General features: G+C 36.1%; 1 protein-coding gene across 2 annotated transcripts; it reads right to left on the reverse strand.

Moving 5' to 3' along the window:
* Positions 1 to 4,049: 4,049 nt before the first annotated feature.
* LOC105055057 (protein PSK SIMULATOR 1) lies at positions 4,050 to 16,962 on the reverse strand. 2 transcript variants are annotated; one of them, XM_010936756.4, is made up of 12 exons: positions 16,616 to 16,962; positions 13,320 to 13,645; positions 13,092 to 13,184; positions 12,901 to 12,991; positions 12,354 to 12,447; positions 11,037 to 11,131; positions 10,645 to 10,714; positions 9,417 to 9,511; positions 6,713 to 6,829; positions 5,086 to 5,162; positions 4,876 to 4,920; positions 4,050 to 4,735 (listed from the first exon to the last, which is right to left on the reverse strand). In XM_010936756.4, exons 1-12 carry the CDS (start codon positions 16,775 to 16,777, stop codon positions 4,207 to 4,209), a joined length of 1,794 nt encoding a protein of 597 aa, XP_010935058.1. In that variant the 5' UTR covers positions 16,778 to 16,962; the 3' UTR covers positions 4,050 to 4,206. The 2 variants fall into 2 exon arrangements, with proteins under 2 accessions (XP_010935058.1, XP_010935060.1); XM_010936758.4 differs by having other exon boundaries at positions 13,320 to 13,655; positions 16,616 to 16,755.
* Positions 16,963 to 17,583: the final 621 nt, after the last annotated feature.

Raw genomic sequence — 17,583 nt, forward strand, 5'->3', positions numbered from 1 at the left:
AGTTTGAAAAAACTGTTAGACAATTACGGATTTTTTGTAGTAAGAAATTATGTTTGGATTGTCCAACAAGATGGAACTCTACTTATTTGATACTTCAAACTGCTATTCAATATAAGGATGTTTTTACTCGATTGAGACAACGTGAATCTCAATATAAGTATTCACCTAGTGAGAATGATTGGGAGTTTGCTCGAAAAATTTGTGAAAAATTGGAGAGTTTTTATACTATTACTGAGTTATTTTTAGGGATAAACTATCCTACTGCCAACTTATATTTTAGAAAAATTTGTCAAATTAAGTTGGCTTTAGGAGAATGGTTGTTTGAAGATGAAGTAATACATGAAATGGCAATGAAGATACTGGACAAATATGATAAATATTGGGGTGTTGTGCATGAGATAATGGGTGTTGCTTCAATTTTAGACCCAAGATATAAGATGAGTTTGGTTGAGTTTTATTTTGATTAAGTCTTTGAGAAGGAAGAAGCTCCCAAGTATGTTGATAAAATTTAGATATTATTAAATAATTTGCTGAAGAGCTACAAGTCAGGTAACATTTCAAATGCAGAAAATATTAAAGATAGTGAGGAACAATCAACTATCAAGTCAAAGCTTGATTATGATGATAGTGCTTTACTTTCTTTTATTCAAAGTAAAAAGAAAGCTAAAGTAACAGTTATGACTGAGTTGGACCATTATTTAGAGGACGATGTGTTGCCTTGGTCTGATAATTTTGATATTTTGGTATGGTGGAAGCAAAATGGATTAAAATATCCTACATTACAAACTATTGCTAGAGATATATTTGCTATTCCTATATCCACAGTTGCTTCTGAATCTGCTTTTAGTACAAGTGGCAGACTTGTGAGTCCTTATCGAAGCCGACTCCATGCAAAAACAATTGAGGCATTGATGTGTGCTCAAAATTGGTTATTAGCTTCTAAAAGAAAAGGTATATTAAATTTAATATTGTTTATTATTTTGTATACTTTTCACTATATTAATATGTTTATCTTATTTTGAATCATTGATAGATGGATCATTAGCTACAAATACTTATGATGACGATGATGATGATGGTCATTTGGATTGTTCAGGTAATAATATTTTTACTTTATGATTATTTTTCTTACTTTGTTATATATATTTACTTAATTATGTATTATTTTTTTAATTACTTGTTGCAGAGCCTACTATTTGCCTTAAATGATTTGTGGAGTTGCAGTCATTTCATGAAATTATTTGGAAGTTTGGTATTCAAGTTCACTACCTTTTTAGCATTATACTAAATTTTCATGGATGAAATAATGAACTTAATGGTTATGTTAGATTTTGAATGGTAGTTCTATTTCTATGTTGATTTCTATAAATTTGGACTTATAAATTATATTCTATGTTGAATTGGTAATTTTATTTTGGTTGATAATATGTAGAAATTTATTTTGGTTGTTTATATGTTCTATGTTTAAATGTAATTCTATTTTTATGTTTGATTTATATAAATTTGGACACATAGATTATATTTTATATGGAATTGGTAATTCTATTTTTGATTGATAATATGCATAAAATTATTTTACTTTTTTTTTGGGTATAGAATGGATGGGTATGGGTTGGGTATGGGGCGGGTATGGGGAAATGGGTTACCCACGGGTATCCCCGAACCCATTGGGTATGGGGATGGGTATCTCTTTTCTTATCCGATTGGTATCGGGTAGAGTTTATGTATAGAATATTAAATTTGGGTTTGAAGATGGATAATATACTATTCGATCCAAATCGTACCCATTGCCATCTCTAGATATTGGTCTGAAGTAAAGGCCGGCAATGGGGAGATTGGGCCTGTTGGGCCGAGCTTGTCGTCTGGCCTGACCTGAGGTCAGCATTTGGGTGGTCTTCTTCTTCACTCCATTCGGTGCGGCGCCATTAAGGATTCAGAGCAAAAAGCATTCCCAACCACAGCCACAACTTTCTTTCCAGCACCTATCCTTCTCATGTCCCAGTTTGTTGTAGTACTGACATCTCGGCTTGGGTCATCTTCATCAGTCCCTTTCCTCTATCCGCAACAAAGAAGGCTGCAGATTTAGATTCGGTGTGTTCTTCTCTTTCCATCGCGACTTGTCTTTGACGTTCTTCCTGACAAACCATGGAATGCGACGGAAGTGGTTCAGTGCTCAGGATTTGCGACCTAACTGTGCGGTAAGGCTCCTCATCAAGTCCCATGAGAAATTGATATCATTTCTCAATTTTCTTTTCTTTGATGGACTCTTGGGCCACTTCACACCTGCACTCCGGTATTCTTGAATAGTCATCGAGCTCATCTCAAAGTCCCTTCAGCTTAGAGTAGTAGTCCGCCACAGTGCGTCCATCCTGCTGAAAGAGACGATCTCTCTTTTTAAGTTCGTCCCACATGATCTTGGCATCGTCGGCATATGCCACACTTTTCTCCGAGGAATTGACAATCCATGCCATTACCATAGAACTGCAAACATCCCAGGCTCCAAAATTCATAGACGAGGGGTTGGGTTTTCTGATCGATCCGTCCACAAATTCCAATTTGTTCTTCGCCTTCAACGCATTTCTCATTGATCTCACCCGCCTCAGATAATTGTCTCCCGTCAATGGACAAGATATCAATGGTGTTCCCGGGTTGTCCGAGGAACTCAGGGGAAAGGGTGATGGTATTTCTGTGATTTTTCCCTTCAGCCATGTTGTGGCGTTGAAAAGGTGGGTGCTTTTTGGGTTGGTGTTTATCGATTCTCGACCACTCCTCTCCTTTTCGCTCTGGTACCAAATCATATTTGCTCTTTATGATAAACTTTTTTCTTGTTATTTCTTATAAAGGTTACAGCATATAAAACGCTAGGAATCCTCTATACAAGGTAAATTGCTATGCACCAGGAATCCACTATACAAGACAAATTGCTATACATCAGGAAAGATAAATCACCATACATCAGGAATCCTCTATACAAGGCAAATTGCTATGCATCATCAATCCTTTATACAAGGCAAATGATTAATCTGACCAAAAATACAAGTACAGCTAATAGTAGCAAAGATGGAGCTTGATTTGTCATTCAGAGACCTAATTCTAGGTTCATGGAAACAAGGAATGTCACATTTTGGACACCCTTGTATCTAGATTGGAGCTGAAGGCTGCTTGATTTGGTGTCACCTGTGTAAGGTAGGTGCTCGGAGCCGATCACTTGGTTATTGAGGGAGATTCTCATATTATCATCAAGTAGATCTAAAGCCAAAAATGGGGACATCTTTAGGCCATCCGTTGGTAAGCGACATCTAGAGGACCTCTAAGATCTATCTCCCTGATTGCCTAATATGTATATCATGAGGGAAACATGGTTGCAAACTGAATCACCTTTTATATAATAGAGCATTCAGAAGAAGCACTATGAACTAAACTGTCTTTTGTTCTCATGATGTTGTATGATATTTTATTTTCTAACTCTTTTAAATGCATTCATACCCGATGGATATGACTCTTCCACCTTAGCAAAAAAAAAAAAAAAATCTGGATTCGAATCTCTCTCTCACCCAAATGGCAACGAGTTTCCTGCCAATGATATAGCAATAGAGAGAGAGGAAGAAGAATGTGGAAAGCAAGACCTAGCACTCTATTTTTGCAAATGATCAACATTATTTGATAACGAGAAATTATACCCTATATTGGATGCACCATTGTAGTCATGCATGCAACAAATCACAGCCATTTGTTTCTATAAGCCCTATTAATCAAATGCTTATCTTAGTACACTACTATAGAAACGAGCAGCTGTGATTATCTATATGCAAGGCCACGTAGTATGCACAATGTAGGGTGTAATTTCTCAGTCGCAATCATGGCCTCAATCTCTCTTAGTCAATAGGTCGCATGGTCAGTTTTCGTCTCTCCAAATGAGGTCCCAAGCCCAAACCTGAGCAAATACATGGTAACATATGATTAAGATACCCATACATGATATTATGTGATTAAGATACATCTCACCTAATTGATGCTTAGAGTCATATCTCTAATCAAGGAATCCAATATTTCTAACACCGCAACACTGTTAACTTTCCTTGATTCATGCACATGATTTCTCAGACAACATCTGTACAAGCAAAATAAAGGTTCTTCAACACATATACAAGAAAATTAGAGAGAAAACCCATCGCACAGATTATAAAACAATAAATGAAAAAAGAGCTATGTATAAAATGGTGCTATAGGAAATGAACCCAGTGTATCTATCCCATCCATTACATCCAAGACTCTTCTCCTCTCAAGTTGCAAGTCCAACGCCAAACTAAATTCCTTGGCAGGAGAATTTCCAGAACTCCTGCTCAAACCTCTGTTTCTTCGGCTTCTTTTGTCTTTCCTGGTTACGAGTTCCAAGCTCTTGCTTCTCCCCAATATCATTCTGTTTGATATCAGACAGTCCAACAATTCTCTTTCCTCTTCAGAAATTTGAAGGATATCATAAGCTCTAGTATTGCAAGGCTGGGATGAATCTTGCTTTGTCTCGTGTGGTAATGATATTTCCTTCTGGGACCGACATCTAACTGGTTGCAATGGTTTGAACCCATAACCCCTATTTTTCACCTGGATCACCAGCTGGTGAAGCCATACCACTAGTTCAAGAACATAATGGTCAGTCTTCTGCTTGTCTGCATGATAAAGTGTCTGGATGCGGGTAATGTTTTGCTCTGGAGTTGGGTTCTTGTTAACCTCAGTACTGAAAAAAAGCATATTCAACTCCAATTATAATTATAAGATGATTACTATCAATTTTCTTAATGAAAAAAAAAATATATTGCAATAAAAGGAAAAAAAAAAAAGAACTAAAGCTAAAGATGCACTTGGCCTCATACTGACCCAATATTTGCCCACTCCCCGACCCATCCAAAACCTTGATGTGCTCTGTCAATTTCAAAGGAAAAAGAAAAGTAATAAAATAGAAGTGAATAAATGCAATCTGAAAGAGATTAATAGAATTAAGAAAAGCAGAGATTGAGAAAGATAATGCATAAGAAATACATTTCATAATTTACAGATAATATTTGTCAAAGTCATTAATGTGCCCACCTTATTGTGTTTTCAGCTAACGGAACGATCCATTTGAGAGTCTTCTGCATCTCAGCTTTGATTTGAGCAACCGTAAACTGCAGAAGTGCAAATTCTATAACATTACCCATGCATCCATTGAATACAAACATAAGGTTAGTAGCTTCCATGACACACATGATGGGATTATTGAACCAAACATCTTGCTAAGTGCTAAGGTTCCCACATCATATGATACTCTGAATCTAGAGGTATCATTACAAAAACAGATAGCATGCTATGAAACTTCACGCCTAGAAAGTGTCATGCCACCAACATGTATAATAGGCAAGGCAAGTACCCTTCTACATTATCTAGCAGTGGGTATACTGTACAATAGAAAATTTTGGTGAAAAAGAGAAATTTTGCATTATTATCAAGATATTTATGAGTGCCAAGTTTTTTGTATTAGATATGACAATGATGGGTGTTTCCAAACAAGATATGCAAATTGTAGTACATGCAACATGAAGCCCCCATAATTGGTATTGGTTAATAGCACTCTATAGAGCAAATGTGGATCACAGTCCAAGAGGACTTGTCATAAGTCCCCGATAGCTAGCTCCTGCATACCAGCCTGTTATTTGATTCATGTTAACAACTAGTCCATTATAGAGTTCATTTTGAAATTCAGTAATAAATATCAGCAGCTAAGCTAACCCATAATGATTCATAAAATCTCATGCAACTGCGACAAAAAAAAAGGGTGCATTTCACCAAAAGGCTTTGTTATTCAAGTTCTAGCTTGGGACCGCCACCACATGATTAACATAATGAAAAGAGCATTTCATTAAAGTAATCCAATAACCTTTACTTAGATGTTAATAATGTCTGATTAGAAGAAATCCATGACTGAATTTCTCATGAAATGATACGTGACTTGCTGCTAGTTTCTTCTTAACTTCTTGATTCTCAACAGGGATGTCAATGGGCCAGGTCTGGCCAGATCAAACCTAGGCCAGATGCAAGCTCAGACAGGCCTGAGCTTAGACCCGCCTGGATAAAACCCAAAATGTCCCAGGACAGAGCCCAATTTGACTGTGCACAATATTTCAGGCTGGGCCTGGCCCAAGTAGGGCCCTTTTTTATTTTGGCGGAAAAGCCAGCCAGGCCTGACCTGGAATAGATCAGACCCCTTATTTTCGGGCTGAATCGGGCTTTCAGTTTAAAAATCTGCATCCAAGCCTTTTTTCCATGGGCAAGGTCATTGTGGTGCTCGAGTCAGCCCAGCCATTAATAGTCCTAATTCAATTTTTCTGATACTTCATGAGCTTTCCTGATATTTTCAAATTTCTATGTATAAATAGTATTCTTGACATTGCAGAAACATCTGAAAGGCTTTTTACTGAAACTGATAGTCCACCAAATCTTTGACCATGCTGATTGTTTCTGGGCCTTTATGTTGCATAAGGACAATGGAGCTGGTCGCCAAACAATTTATCACATGCATTTACTAAGCAGCAGCAATAAACCCTTAGAATGCATGATTGTTATGGTTAATCAGTATACCTGAAGCTGTGAAGCATGTATCCATACAGAAAGGCAAAAGCTGGGTGAAAAACTGAGAGACCTATTCTTTGCAGAAGATTAACATCTTTATAAAACATACCTCTTCTTTGGCATCAAATTCTTGCAAGCGGGAACGTAATGCTGCCTTTACTCCAGCTGGCAATCCATGATATAAACTGTCTCTTGTATTTGGAGGAAGGACAAGCGGTCTAGATGCCTAAAGACATGAAATTTTTAAGATACTATAATTAACCATAATATATGAGAAGCTTTGCTGTCAGAGTCTAATAAGTTTGGAGGTAAATCATACATATTTACAGAGAGGGGAAATAGAATCTTGTATAAACTGAAGCCAGAAAGTTATAAATTCCAACTGAAAAATATAGATGATTTCATTACCTTAACAATCAAAATACAAGAGGAAGAATAAACAAACCACCAAAAAAAAAAAATGATGGTACTAGCTGATTTTTGCAATCTTCTAAATTTTTAACACTTCAAGATAAATCACTGAGGTTTGCGCAAGTATGTTTACATAGTTCATGCTTTCACACATAAGAAGGGCATATGCTCGGGATGGTTCTTGATTCTTAGCATGCATGCACGCGCACGCACACACGGAGAGAGGGGGTGGGGGCTTCATCCTCCATTCAATGATATGGGTTTGTTAACACTCAATTTTGTGTTCTCGACAGATTGACACATGTTGTAGTTATCCAAAACTCTTTGAAGAGGAGATCCCTTTTGTTTCCTTCATCAATGAAATCATTGAAACAACATGCTAGGTCGTGGTCATGTGATCACCAAGATAAACAAAATCCATATAACATTATTTAGGTGCCTTATATAGTTATCTTAATCTGATATGAACCCAAAAAGTTCCAATTTTCCTAACATTTATTAAATTCTTCTTGTTTTTCTTTTGGTGGGTGATGAATACTTAATTTAGGACGCTAGAGGCACTAAATATTGTAATCATTAATGTTATTTTATTAAGAATTTAATGCTATCTAGTCTATTTTGCAGGTAATTGGGAGTTTGGGTTCATACGATTCAATTTGGACTCAAATTGGTTCAGATTTGAGTGAACCGAGCAATCAGCTCTTATTTCAGTGTGAACGCAACTTAAAGATCAAGGGTCAAAAAGCAACCTCTCCAATCAAAAGCTCAGATTAAAAGATAAATGGAACTAAGTGTGAACACGACTTATTGATCAATGAAGGAGAATCAATATGAAGATCCAAGGGTCCTTATTCACACTCCTATCTCTCTTTTCATGAAATCCTAGCCTTCTCACTCTATAAATAAAACCCCAAGGCCTCTTTCTTTTTGAATCAAGCCAACGCCTAAGTTCTCTTAAAGCTTCTCTCTTTCTCTCCCTCTTTCTCTTCTGCATAAGTCTAGGGGAGGTACTAACCCTAGCACAACATATTCCTCCATAGATCCCTTTTCCACATCTCATCAAATCTAGGAGAGGTTATAATCCTAGTGCCGCTACCCTTTTTCTGTTACATATCCGCTTCCATCAACCTTTCTTCCTTGGAGTTCCTGTACCAAGCCTTCCAGCTATCCTGTCGCTGTCGCTGTCTGCACAGGATTCAAGGAGACACATCCACTATCGGACGCAGCAAGAAGATCAACTTGGTTTAGTTGTCTTATATCGCAATTTTATTTCTTTTCTTTACGTATGCTTCTTTATTAGATTAATGAAAAGTAATTTTATTTTTCCAGCTTCTTTCTTAATTTTTTTTTACAATTTATTATTCTTTTCTTTTGCGTTTTCAAAATAATCAACTAAGATCCTTCGGATACGATCCTGACTCACTCTATTTACATAGTAGCGAGCAGAGTTAATTTTGATGTGCTACGACACGCATCAGTCGGGTACATTTATTAAATTCTTCTTTGTAATGTGCTGTTTTTATCAGTTTTTTGCACTTCTGGATTTTTAGTGGTGCACCGTCCGCTATTTCATTCTTTCAGGTATTATGATAAATGTGTATCCATGGATGCAGACATATACATGCATACATTCATATATACATTTACATACACATAGGTGCATACATATAATGAAGGTATATATCATGCATCAATCAGTCTACGATGTTTCTTGATTTGTTTCGATTATAAACTAACCTGATTTACATTATATAACACAAGTCATCAAAACAGAAGCAGTCCAACAAAAATATAAGACAATCTGGGTCTAATTACCAGCAAATGAAACAAGTTTCAAGTGAATTAAAGCAAAAAAGGTTGTTATCTCAGATTATATTATTTGGTGGTCGTATGACTATTATATCTGCCTTTTATATTTTGATACATTGGAATATAATTCATGTTACAACCCAAATAAAACCTTACTTGGAAGCCCAAAACATTAAATAATTGGGCCAAATCTTGTATTCTATGAAATTAAGAAAGTTAACAAAGTTTGTCACTTTATAAAGAATTTATTAAATCTTTGAAACAATAGTGGAGATTCATGACTCAACATCAATCAAATTCTCTTGTGATTTAAGAGAATTTATTTTCAGGGTATTTGTCTACAGTCATCTCATCAATGATACTGAACAAAACCTACCACCCTTAGACAGTTGATGATTATTCATACTTCAATTCATCAAGACATGATTTAAAAAAGTAATCCTCAGTAAGCTGCAAATCTCAGTTTAATGTGGCATGACAGAGTTGAGAGGAATTTATTAATGTCAGATGCAAAGTAACTTTTGTGATTACAGGAGGAAGAGCTCTGCTACAGAACAAAAATGCAATACATGAAGAAAAGCTTTTTCACTTACTATATTGTCTATTTGATTGATGATGTTAGCATAATGCAGTGCAAGACCAGCAACGCCCAATCTTTGATTTTGAGCTGGCCCATGGTTCATGGTAGCTGCCAGTGTTTCAAACTGGATTAATGCTAAGAATACAAATAGATCAAGTAATGTCAACAGTACAACAAAGATTACATCTGTAAGAGTAAGAAGTTTATACAAGAATGTGAAAATTGTCAAGGTCACAAAGCAACAGAGTTCAACTATAGGGAGGACTACAGGTAATTCTCTATAAACCACTTCTTTAATTTGTTGTCAACTCTTAATCAGCATAAAAGCCTTTAGTGCTGAACATATAGGGCAGTTGCTGTATGGATACTACAGTACTTCTGCAGCCCATCCAACCTCACTCTAGTTTCACAAGAACTCTGTTATATACCATATTGTTATCTAAAGGGCAATAAGTGGAACAACCAACTTTACACAGGATCAGGCATGTTGATAGCTGCAGCAATTTGTGATTAAGCATCATTTTGTATGATCTATTACAATATAAAATATAAACACTGAGAAATTACACCAATAGATGCGAACACAACAGATATGTCACAACTTACAAGAAACTAAAATATGAACTAGTGAAGCTTGAATACTAATTGAGTTTAAATGACACTGGAACAGAGTGTCATATTCTTCAAACTCCAAATAATAGGATTCAGTGGTGTGGACATATATTGAGTATATGATGACCATGACATACAGACTCGAATTTTAAGTGGCATGAATAAATTGTCATTATATTCTTACTGAAAAATGATGATGGAGAGAGAAAATTTGTTTGATAAAAGTAATTGACATGTAAAAATATATATTCATGGAGACTACCAATTCAAGGAACATCTACGTGTTCGTTTATGTAGCTTAAGAATTTTGGTATCGTAGTGGGTCAAAAGCAGCAGCAGACCACATGTATGAAATGATTTCAAATTTAGTTGAGTTTGGGATGATCATAAAATGAGGATCTATAAAGCCAAACCCAGGTAGCTGGGATAAGGCTGGATGGTTATAGTTATGGTAATTTAGGATTCTTTTCTGTCTAACCAGAAGAACTCTACATGGGTGAGAATTCCAGTCCTAAATCAGAATCTCAGTCAGTAAGAAGAATCAAAAGAGACATGACTACAAACATACTGTTGAAGTGGTGTTTGCATTGATAATTGATATAGCATATAGTGACTTCCGAAACACATACCAGTATTACTAAATGTCTCCAAAATCTCTTTATGCAAACTAGCAACAACGTCAACAAATTTCTCCACCACCTGCAGTGTTTTACCTCATCAGAGAAATATTAAATGTCAAGTATCACAATAAGAAAAGGATTCATCCCATATTACTGCATTATTTGCTGTATTATGAGAGAGAGAGAGACACACACACACAAAGAGAGAAAGAAAGAGAGAGCATTAAAAAATAAAAAAATAAAATTATGAGAGAGAGACACACACACACAAAGAGAGAAAGAGAGAGAGCATTAAAAAAATAAAATTAGTTATTGCTTCAGAAATGAAATGAAGAGAAAACCATATTGAGAATTGAGTTACCTCATTGAGATAACTTACGTTTTTTCTTTTATTTAATTACCTCCTCCAAATTTCTAGACCACAGGGATTTCTTTTTCAAACTTTTCACAAGCTTTCTTTGACGTTTTAGTTCACTGTGTAAGATCATAAGACTCTCTGCCATAAACAAAGAAATGGGTTACAAGTGAATTACAATAGCAAATTCCAATAATCAGGCAAAAAAGTGTTACTTTACATAAATCAGAAGTTCCAGCACATGCATTGCAATTTATAAAATCAAGAAATGTAAAATAAATATCATTTGTAGTTCTTTTTAAAACGATATATTTTTTTAAACAGATAAAACATAGAGAAAACGCAGTCCCTAGTAAATGATGACATTCTGAATATAAAATGTTGTAGATGAGCTATATATCAATCCAAGTAACGTCATTCTCTGATGGTATATTAATTAAAATATCTCTGCCCAAAACTATAGCCAAGATTTGGTTCACATTTAGTCTAAATATGATATGAATTATTTTACTTACTCTTGTAATAAACCTCTAGCCTTATTAGGCTGTCAATCAAGATGATGGCATGGTAAGAATGATATTTCTTTAATTTATCACTTATAGTTGTTTTGTAGACAAATGAAAACAAGATGAAGCTTTCAGCCACCATCCACTCTGTTAAATTTCCTAGTTTGCATTATCAGCCTCCCTATTCGGGTGATTACCTTTGCAACAAACCAAGACAATCATCCAGTTGTAATTCCCATACGACCAGATGGTGCGGATCTGATTTTAGCCCTCTGAGATCTCTAGATATGTTTAACTAGCAAAGCAAATTCAAGGTTCTGATTTTGATAACATACTAATATTATTAACATAATTTTAGAATATTTATCCATGAACAACCAAAATCTTATTCTGCCATTTCTCAACAGTTACTGAAATGCTTTCTTATTATATTAGCTGATTATATAGTAATTGACTTTTTCACCATTTTGAAGAGAAAAACATACCAATTTGAAGGGCTTTTATCGAATTTGCCTTCATATTTATTTAAATTTTCAGAAAGGAAAGGCAGGAAGCTACTAGTGATTACCACCACCCTCCTTTTTCCTCCCTTCCTGTGCTGGGTATAAAACCAGGTTATGAATAATCTTGTCAACTGAGCTGTGAGCCCACAGCCCTAAAGAAAAAGCAATGGCTCCCTTCTCAACTTTGTGCATTTTTTCCTTTACCATGCAAATCATTAGAATTGGCTGGTAAGCATCTATTGCAAGAAAAGGAGGGAGGGAAAAGAACCGCAGGGTGCTGGGTGGGCGGTGGCCTCGGGGGCTGTGTGCTTATAAAACAGTGCTTCTTGATGAAAGAAAAAACATTTGACTTACCTCGTTTGCCTGCAGGCAACGACTCTTCTTCCTGAAGCTTCCTTCGGTAATCCTGTTCAAATCTGTCCAGCGCATGTAACTCATGATAGAGCTCCTATACATTTAAGATAAGTTATGTTCACAAAAAAAGGCTGATAACCATCTATATTATATTTTTTTTAGCAGTCAACATGCAGAAAGGAAATACTGGGTGCATGCACTGACCATGCAAGTTACCTGTTCTCCTTTGCAGAGGACCATACTCTACCTAAAATTGATATCCAGGAAAGACAAACAAGGAAAAAGGTAAAACGAATAGGAGATAAAATCATGCCCTATAAATAAATTTCCACAATTTTATATGCTTGAGCTAAAGTAAATAATATATATGTAAGGATGCAGTGAGCCACACAAAGCACACAATCAATAGGACGGGGAGGGGAGAGATTGAAATAAAGTAACCAGAAGCAAGTCATCTGATAACACAATTTTCAATTCATCCAGCAGCAATTATCTAGAAGTCACTAGGAAATTATCTTTAATAAAGGATTTTCTAAAATATACTTACAGAAGTGTTCTGAGCCAGGTGTATCAAGTGACGCATAGTTGTTTCTACCTCTGCTTTTAATTGTTCCTGGGGTGTAAGGTCTGAACTCAATCTGAATATGTACCATATATCTCAAATTGGTAATTGCATTCAGTGAACATTAGAAGAGTATAAATCGGCTGCAATTGAACGACATAGACAAACTATCTTACTTCTGAAAATAGCGGCCCAAATTATGCCATGTAGGGTTTTTACAGAGATCCCCAAATCGAATTACTTCTCTGGAGAAAACATCAAGCTCTTCCCTGTTATAGCAGGAAAAAAAAATTACAGTAAGAAATTGGCAAAATATTATAAGGATAACAAGCATAACATAATACAGAAATTTAAAAAACATATATCCAACTTCCAGATTGGTGCCGCTTAATCCTTGAATCAACCTTTTGTCAGCAGCAACAATGCATAGAAGCTCATTGGTATCCGCTGAAATCAGTTTTCTAACTCCATCTGACTGCAAAATATCTTCTTTTAAGAATTTGATGCTTTCGTCTGACATAGATCTCCACAAATTAGCACCTTTGGCAATTGTATTTGCAACTTCAAATGCCAATATTGAAACTTTATTTCCTCGAGCTGCAATTCCAGAGATAAACCCACTGCTAGGATTCAAGCTTGTCATGCTACTCCCAAGGGTATCTAAGACCTCCACAGCCCTCTCTAGGCCAGCTATGCCAGCCCTTCCCAAAACTGAACCTGTTTCGGAAACCTAAGAAACACTGGCAGTTTGACATCAGTACTTGCACATAACCTATAACAAATTTTACCATTTGAAGCAAACTATTATCTACATGTACTCAACCAGAAGTGATAGCTCATTCATAATATGATAGTTAAAAAAGGAAAAGAAAATAAAATAAAGTATATAATCAATTTACAAGCCTAATGATATATGGTAAACGATGGAATCTGAAGTCACATCCAAACAGATGATGCAAGCTCATGAATTTGCACCAGAAGTAAAGTTAGATTGACAGGTGGTTATTCTTTCAAATTCTAAGAAAATGCTACTGGGTGCAAAGATGATTGGGATAAGAATCAACTTGAGACATGTAGTCTCAAGATTCTGATAAGGGCTTGGATAAGATATCATGGTAAGTCAGTGATTCGGGGCATTCATTTCAAATTATCAACTTCAATGCATCATTGACAGCATTTACAACTGCAACATAGACTTTGGAGTCATAACTCCTGTTACCAATTTTCTTGTATAAGTCAGTGTTTATGAACTCTCTATGCTCAATCCCAAAATAAATAAATAAATAAAAGCAAGAAAGAAGAGAATGGGGAAATAATAGTAATCAAAAGCACAGAGTATTGTAAAACAGATTTGTAAGTGGACTACATGATTTAGCAAACATTAGAGTTATGCCGCATGATATATAAACACAATTCCCATATAGAATTTTCAGCAAGCCCTGATATATTATGTTTGTCCCATGCATGCATGCATGCAGCCAGGTCTGGTTTTATATATTAGGTCTTCCACAGATGAGACAACAGCTTTAAGTGTTTCTTGTCTTCACCTCTATATGTTTTTGGCATCACATCCATAGCTAGTTTTGGAAGGTAGAACTTTACATCATACTGTCCTTTTTACCAAGATGATGCTCATGTGTTTGCTTGACAGTTAGTCTTCACTCTAAAATAATTCTGTTTGACACATTTAAATTTTTCAAACCTCCAACAGGTGCATAGTTACTCAATAATACTGTTGCCAAGTTTCACCTCATACCAACAACTAAGAGACTTTAGTGGCAATTCAGCAAAAAATGTTAAGGTTAACTAGATCTTTTGTCAGGTGAAGCATGCAACCCTGAAGAATTGAAAGGAAAATTTCCTCTTTGGTTGAAGTTCTAAAACTGATTGTTGGAAAGCTGTCAAGACTGCTGATTAGCATCTTTGGCTAAGATGGTTTCTTTTATGATAGCATGGCTAAGATGGTTTCTTCCATAAACCTCAGCAATTATACATAATTACAATCACATGGTTTGAGCTCTGATGTTCAGTGATAATCATAGTGACTCAGATCTATAGCAATCCCCTTTTTTCTTTAATCCGAAAGAGAGAGAGAGAGAGGGAGGGAGAGATTAAATTTGTTATCTTCACCAAGAGAACACATTTTCCTTACCACAGTTTTCTTCAGAGTATTTATTCAGTAATTTGTCACAAAGCCATCAAGAATTCAAAATGACTAATTTAAACTTGTCAAGAAACAAATTGTGATTTGTCATTATTTACTAGTTTTCATAGCTTTGCTTACTTTTAAAATTTCCTCACAATCTCACATGCTTCATACCCAAGTGGACGTCGTAATCAACTTAAAGCTAAGTTTCATGGTCCCACTATCTTTTTTTAGTGGATCTGAAAATTTACACAATACAGGTGCGATTACACGTCTGTCACATGTTCACTAGTAGGTAAAGCATAGTCTAATTGCCCATCAAAAGCCATAAGCTGACACATCATTTGTGTCAAGTCCCCTAAAAGCACCAAGTATGATGTATCTTCGATAGTTCAACTGCTTCAGTCAACTACCTAGGATCCAAAACACATCCACATCCATAAAAATTCATTAGTTTCTTCTTGTTCTCGCTCCATGACTGCCATAATTGAAAGATCCTAGTATCCTACTACTCTAAGCCCATTGATATTAATTGCCATTTAAATTATGTAGATCCACGAATGAAGCATGAAAGCAAATGTTAGCATCATGATCTCAAGATCAGGTCTGAGCAATGGGGAACCACGTCAAGTTCAAGGAACAATCTAATCTAGCATGTTGTAAATATTCAACTTTTTGTAGAACAGAATCTAGATTACAACTTGAAGGACATTACAATTTCATTTTGTATACCCTAGATTAGTCAATACCATTATCCAAACCTGTTATAATAGATATGACTTTTTAGGCTATCGAGTTGAAATTATGAGTCAACTAAGGCTTGTCCTAGTGGTTACACCCCTTTGCTTAGCAATCAGAGGTTCTCAGTTTGATTCTTGGATGTACATCTCCAAAAATCTTGACCTGCTTAATTACACTGCAGATGGGTCTCCCACCCTTTTCTTCTCGAAAAAGTTTTATGGAAAAAAATTGAAAAAGTAAAATGAGTGCATAAATGCCAGCTATTCAGTTGCTTAATCATTGAACTCATTCTATCTCCTTCAACAAAATATTTAGTGTTGCTCTTTGAACTCTATTCTCACTGCCCACATTTGGCAGTCCCACCTTAAATGCACAAAGATATTCAATGTATATTAAACAAACTGCAGTTTCTGTTGACCCCCAACCAAACCCATCCACCAATATATGGCATCATACTTGGTATGTCAGTCCACTTACTCCTTGGTTAGGACAGCATAGAAACTTGCGATAAGACAAATTACCAATCTCAATTTCCTCGTACTCCAATCCACTTACTCCTAAAATCCTCTAAGATCCTCTAGTTTAATTATTTTTAAGTTCTCTACAAAATCTGATGCATATCAGAATCGCTTCCCATTGCAGCCAAAGTTGCGTCGCTGTTCTTTCACTTCGATCACACTCTTTTAACACCTCAAGCTCAAATCTTATATTCACTGCCATCATACACATCAAAATCAAACACCTAATTATATTATCCAATCAATTCAAAAAAAAGACCCAAGTAATCAATCAAGGAAGAAGAAAAGGAAGCACCTTTCCAGCTCCGGCCTTTGCCGGCTTGATCCGAAGCTCCCCGGAATCATAACTCCCGGAAGCATTCTTCCGAATTCCGGCGAACCGATCCTCCCCCGGCTGATCGGAGAAGGAGAGATCGTTTGTCTGCTCCCCCTTCTCTCTAGAGCAAACGCATCCCATCTTTCTTCTCTTCTTCTCTTTTTTCCCTCCCCAAGAACCCTACTCTGAACCCTAGATTTTTTCTCTCCGGGGTTTGGCTAGAAGGTATATGTGAATAGAATCCAAGCCCTTTTTGGTGCCCATTGTCTTCTTTCTTGTGTGAGTGCTGGGATTGACCGATTCTCTTTCCTTTCTTCTTTTCCGGGCCACTGTTGAGAGCTCAACCTCGGTGTGAATGCAGGGTGGGGTCCGGGGGACGGTTGGCGGGTTTTCTCTTCCCGTTCTGCCCCACCGTCCGCTCCACGGCGGTTGGCGGGTGGAGGAGGAGGACCCGCGAACCCGTTACCATCTGCCCCCACCCCCCCCCCCCCCCCCACCCCAAGAAAAAAAAAAAAAAATTTTTTTTTTCAACAAAAAATATCATAATTTCTCCATTTGGATCTGAATTAATTTTTATCTTGATCGATGTCTTTTGGCATATTAAAATTTGGTTGAATTGATCCAAAAATAATATATATCAACTATAATTTTTCTTGAAAAATGAAGGATGAAGATGTGATTTTTTTTTTTGTGCCAACCAAAAAGATCATAATTCTTCCATTTAGATTAAAATTGACCTTTATCTCAGGCGATGTCTCTCAACATGTCAAAATTTGATTGAACCAATTTCAAAATGAATAGTGAATCTGGTTCAATCAATAATTTAAACAAAAAATCATAATTCTTTCATTTAGATTAAGATTGATCGATGCATCTCAACATGTCAAAATTTAGTTGAACCAATCCAAAAATGACATAGTGGACCTGATTCAACCAATAATTTCTCA

The sequence above is a fragment of the Elaeis guineensis genome, chromosome 12, assembly GCF_000442705.2.
Source record: "Elaeis guineensis isolate ETL-2024a chromosome 12, EG11, whole genome shotgun sequence".
NCBI lineage: Eukaryota > Viridiplantae > Streptophyta > Magnoliopsida > Arecales > Arecaceae > Elaeis > Elaeis guineensis.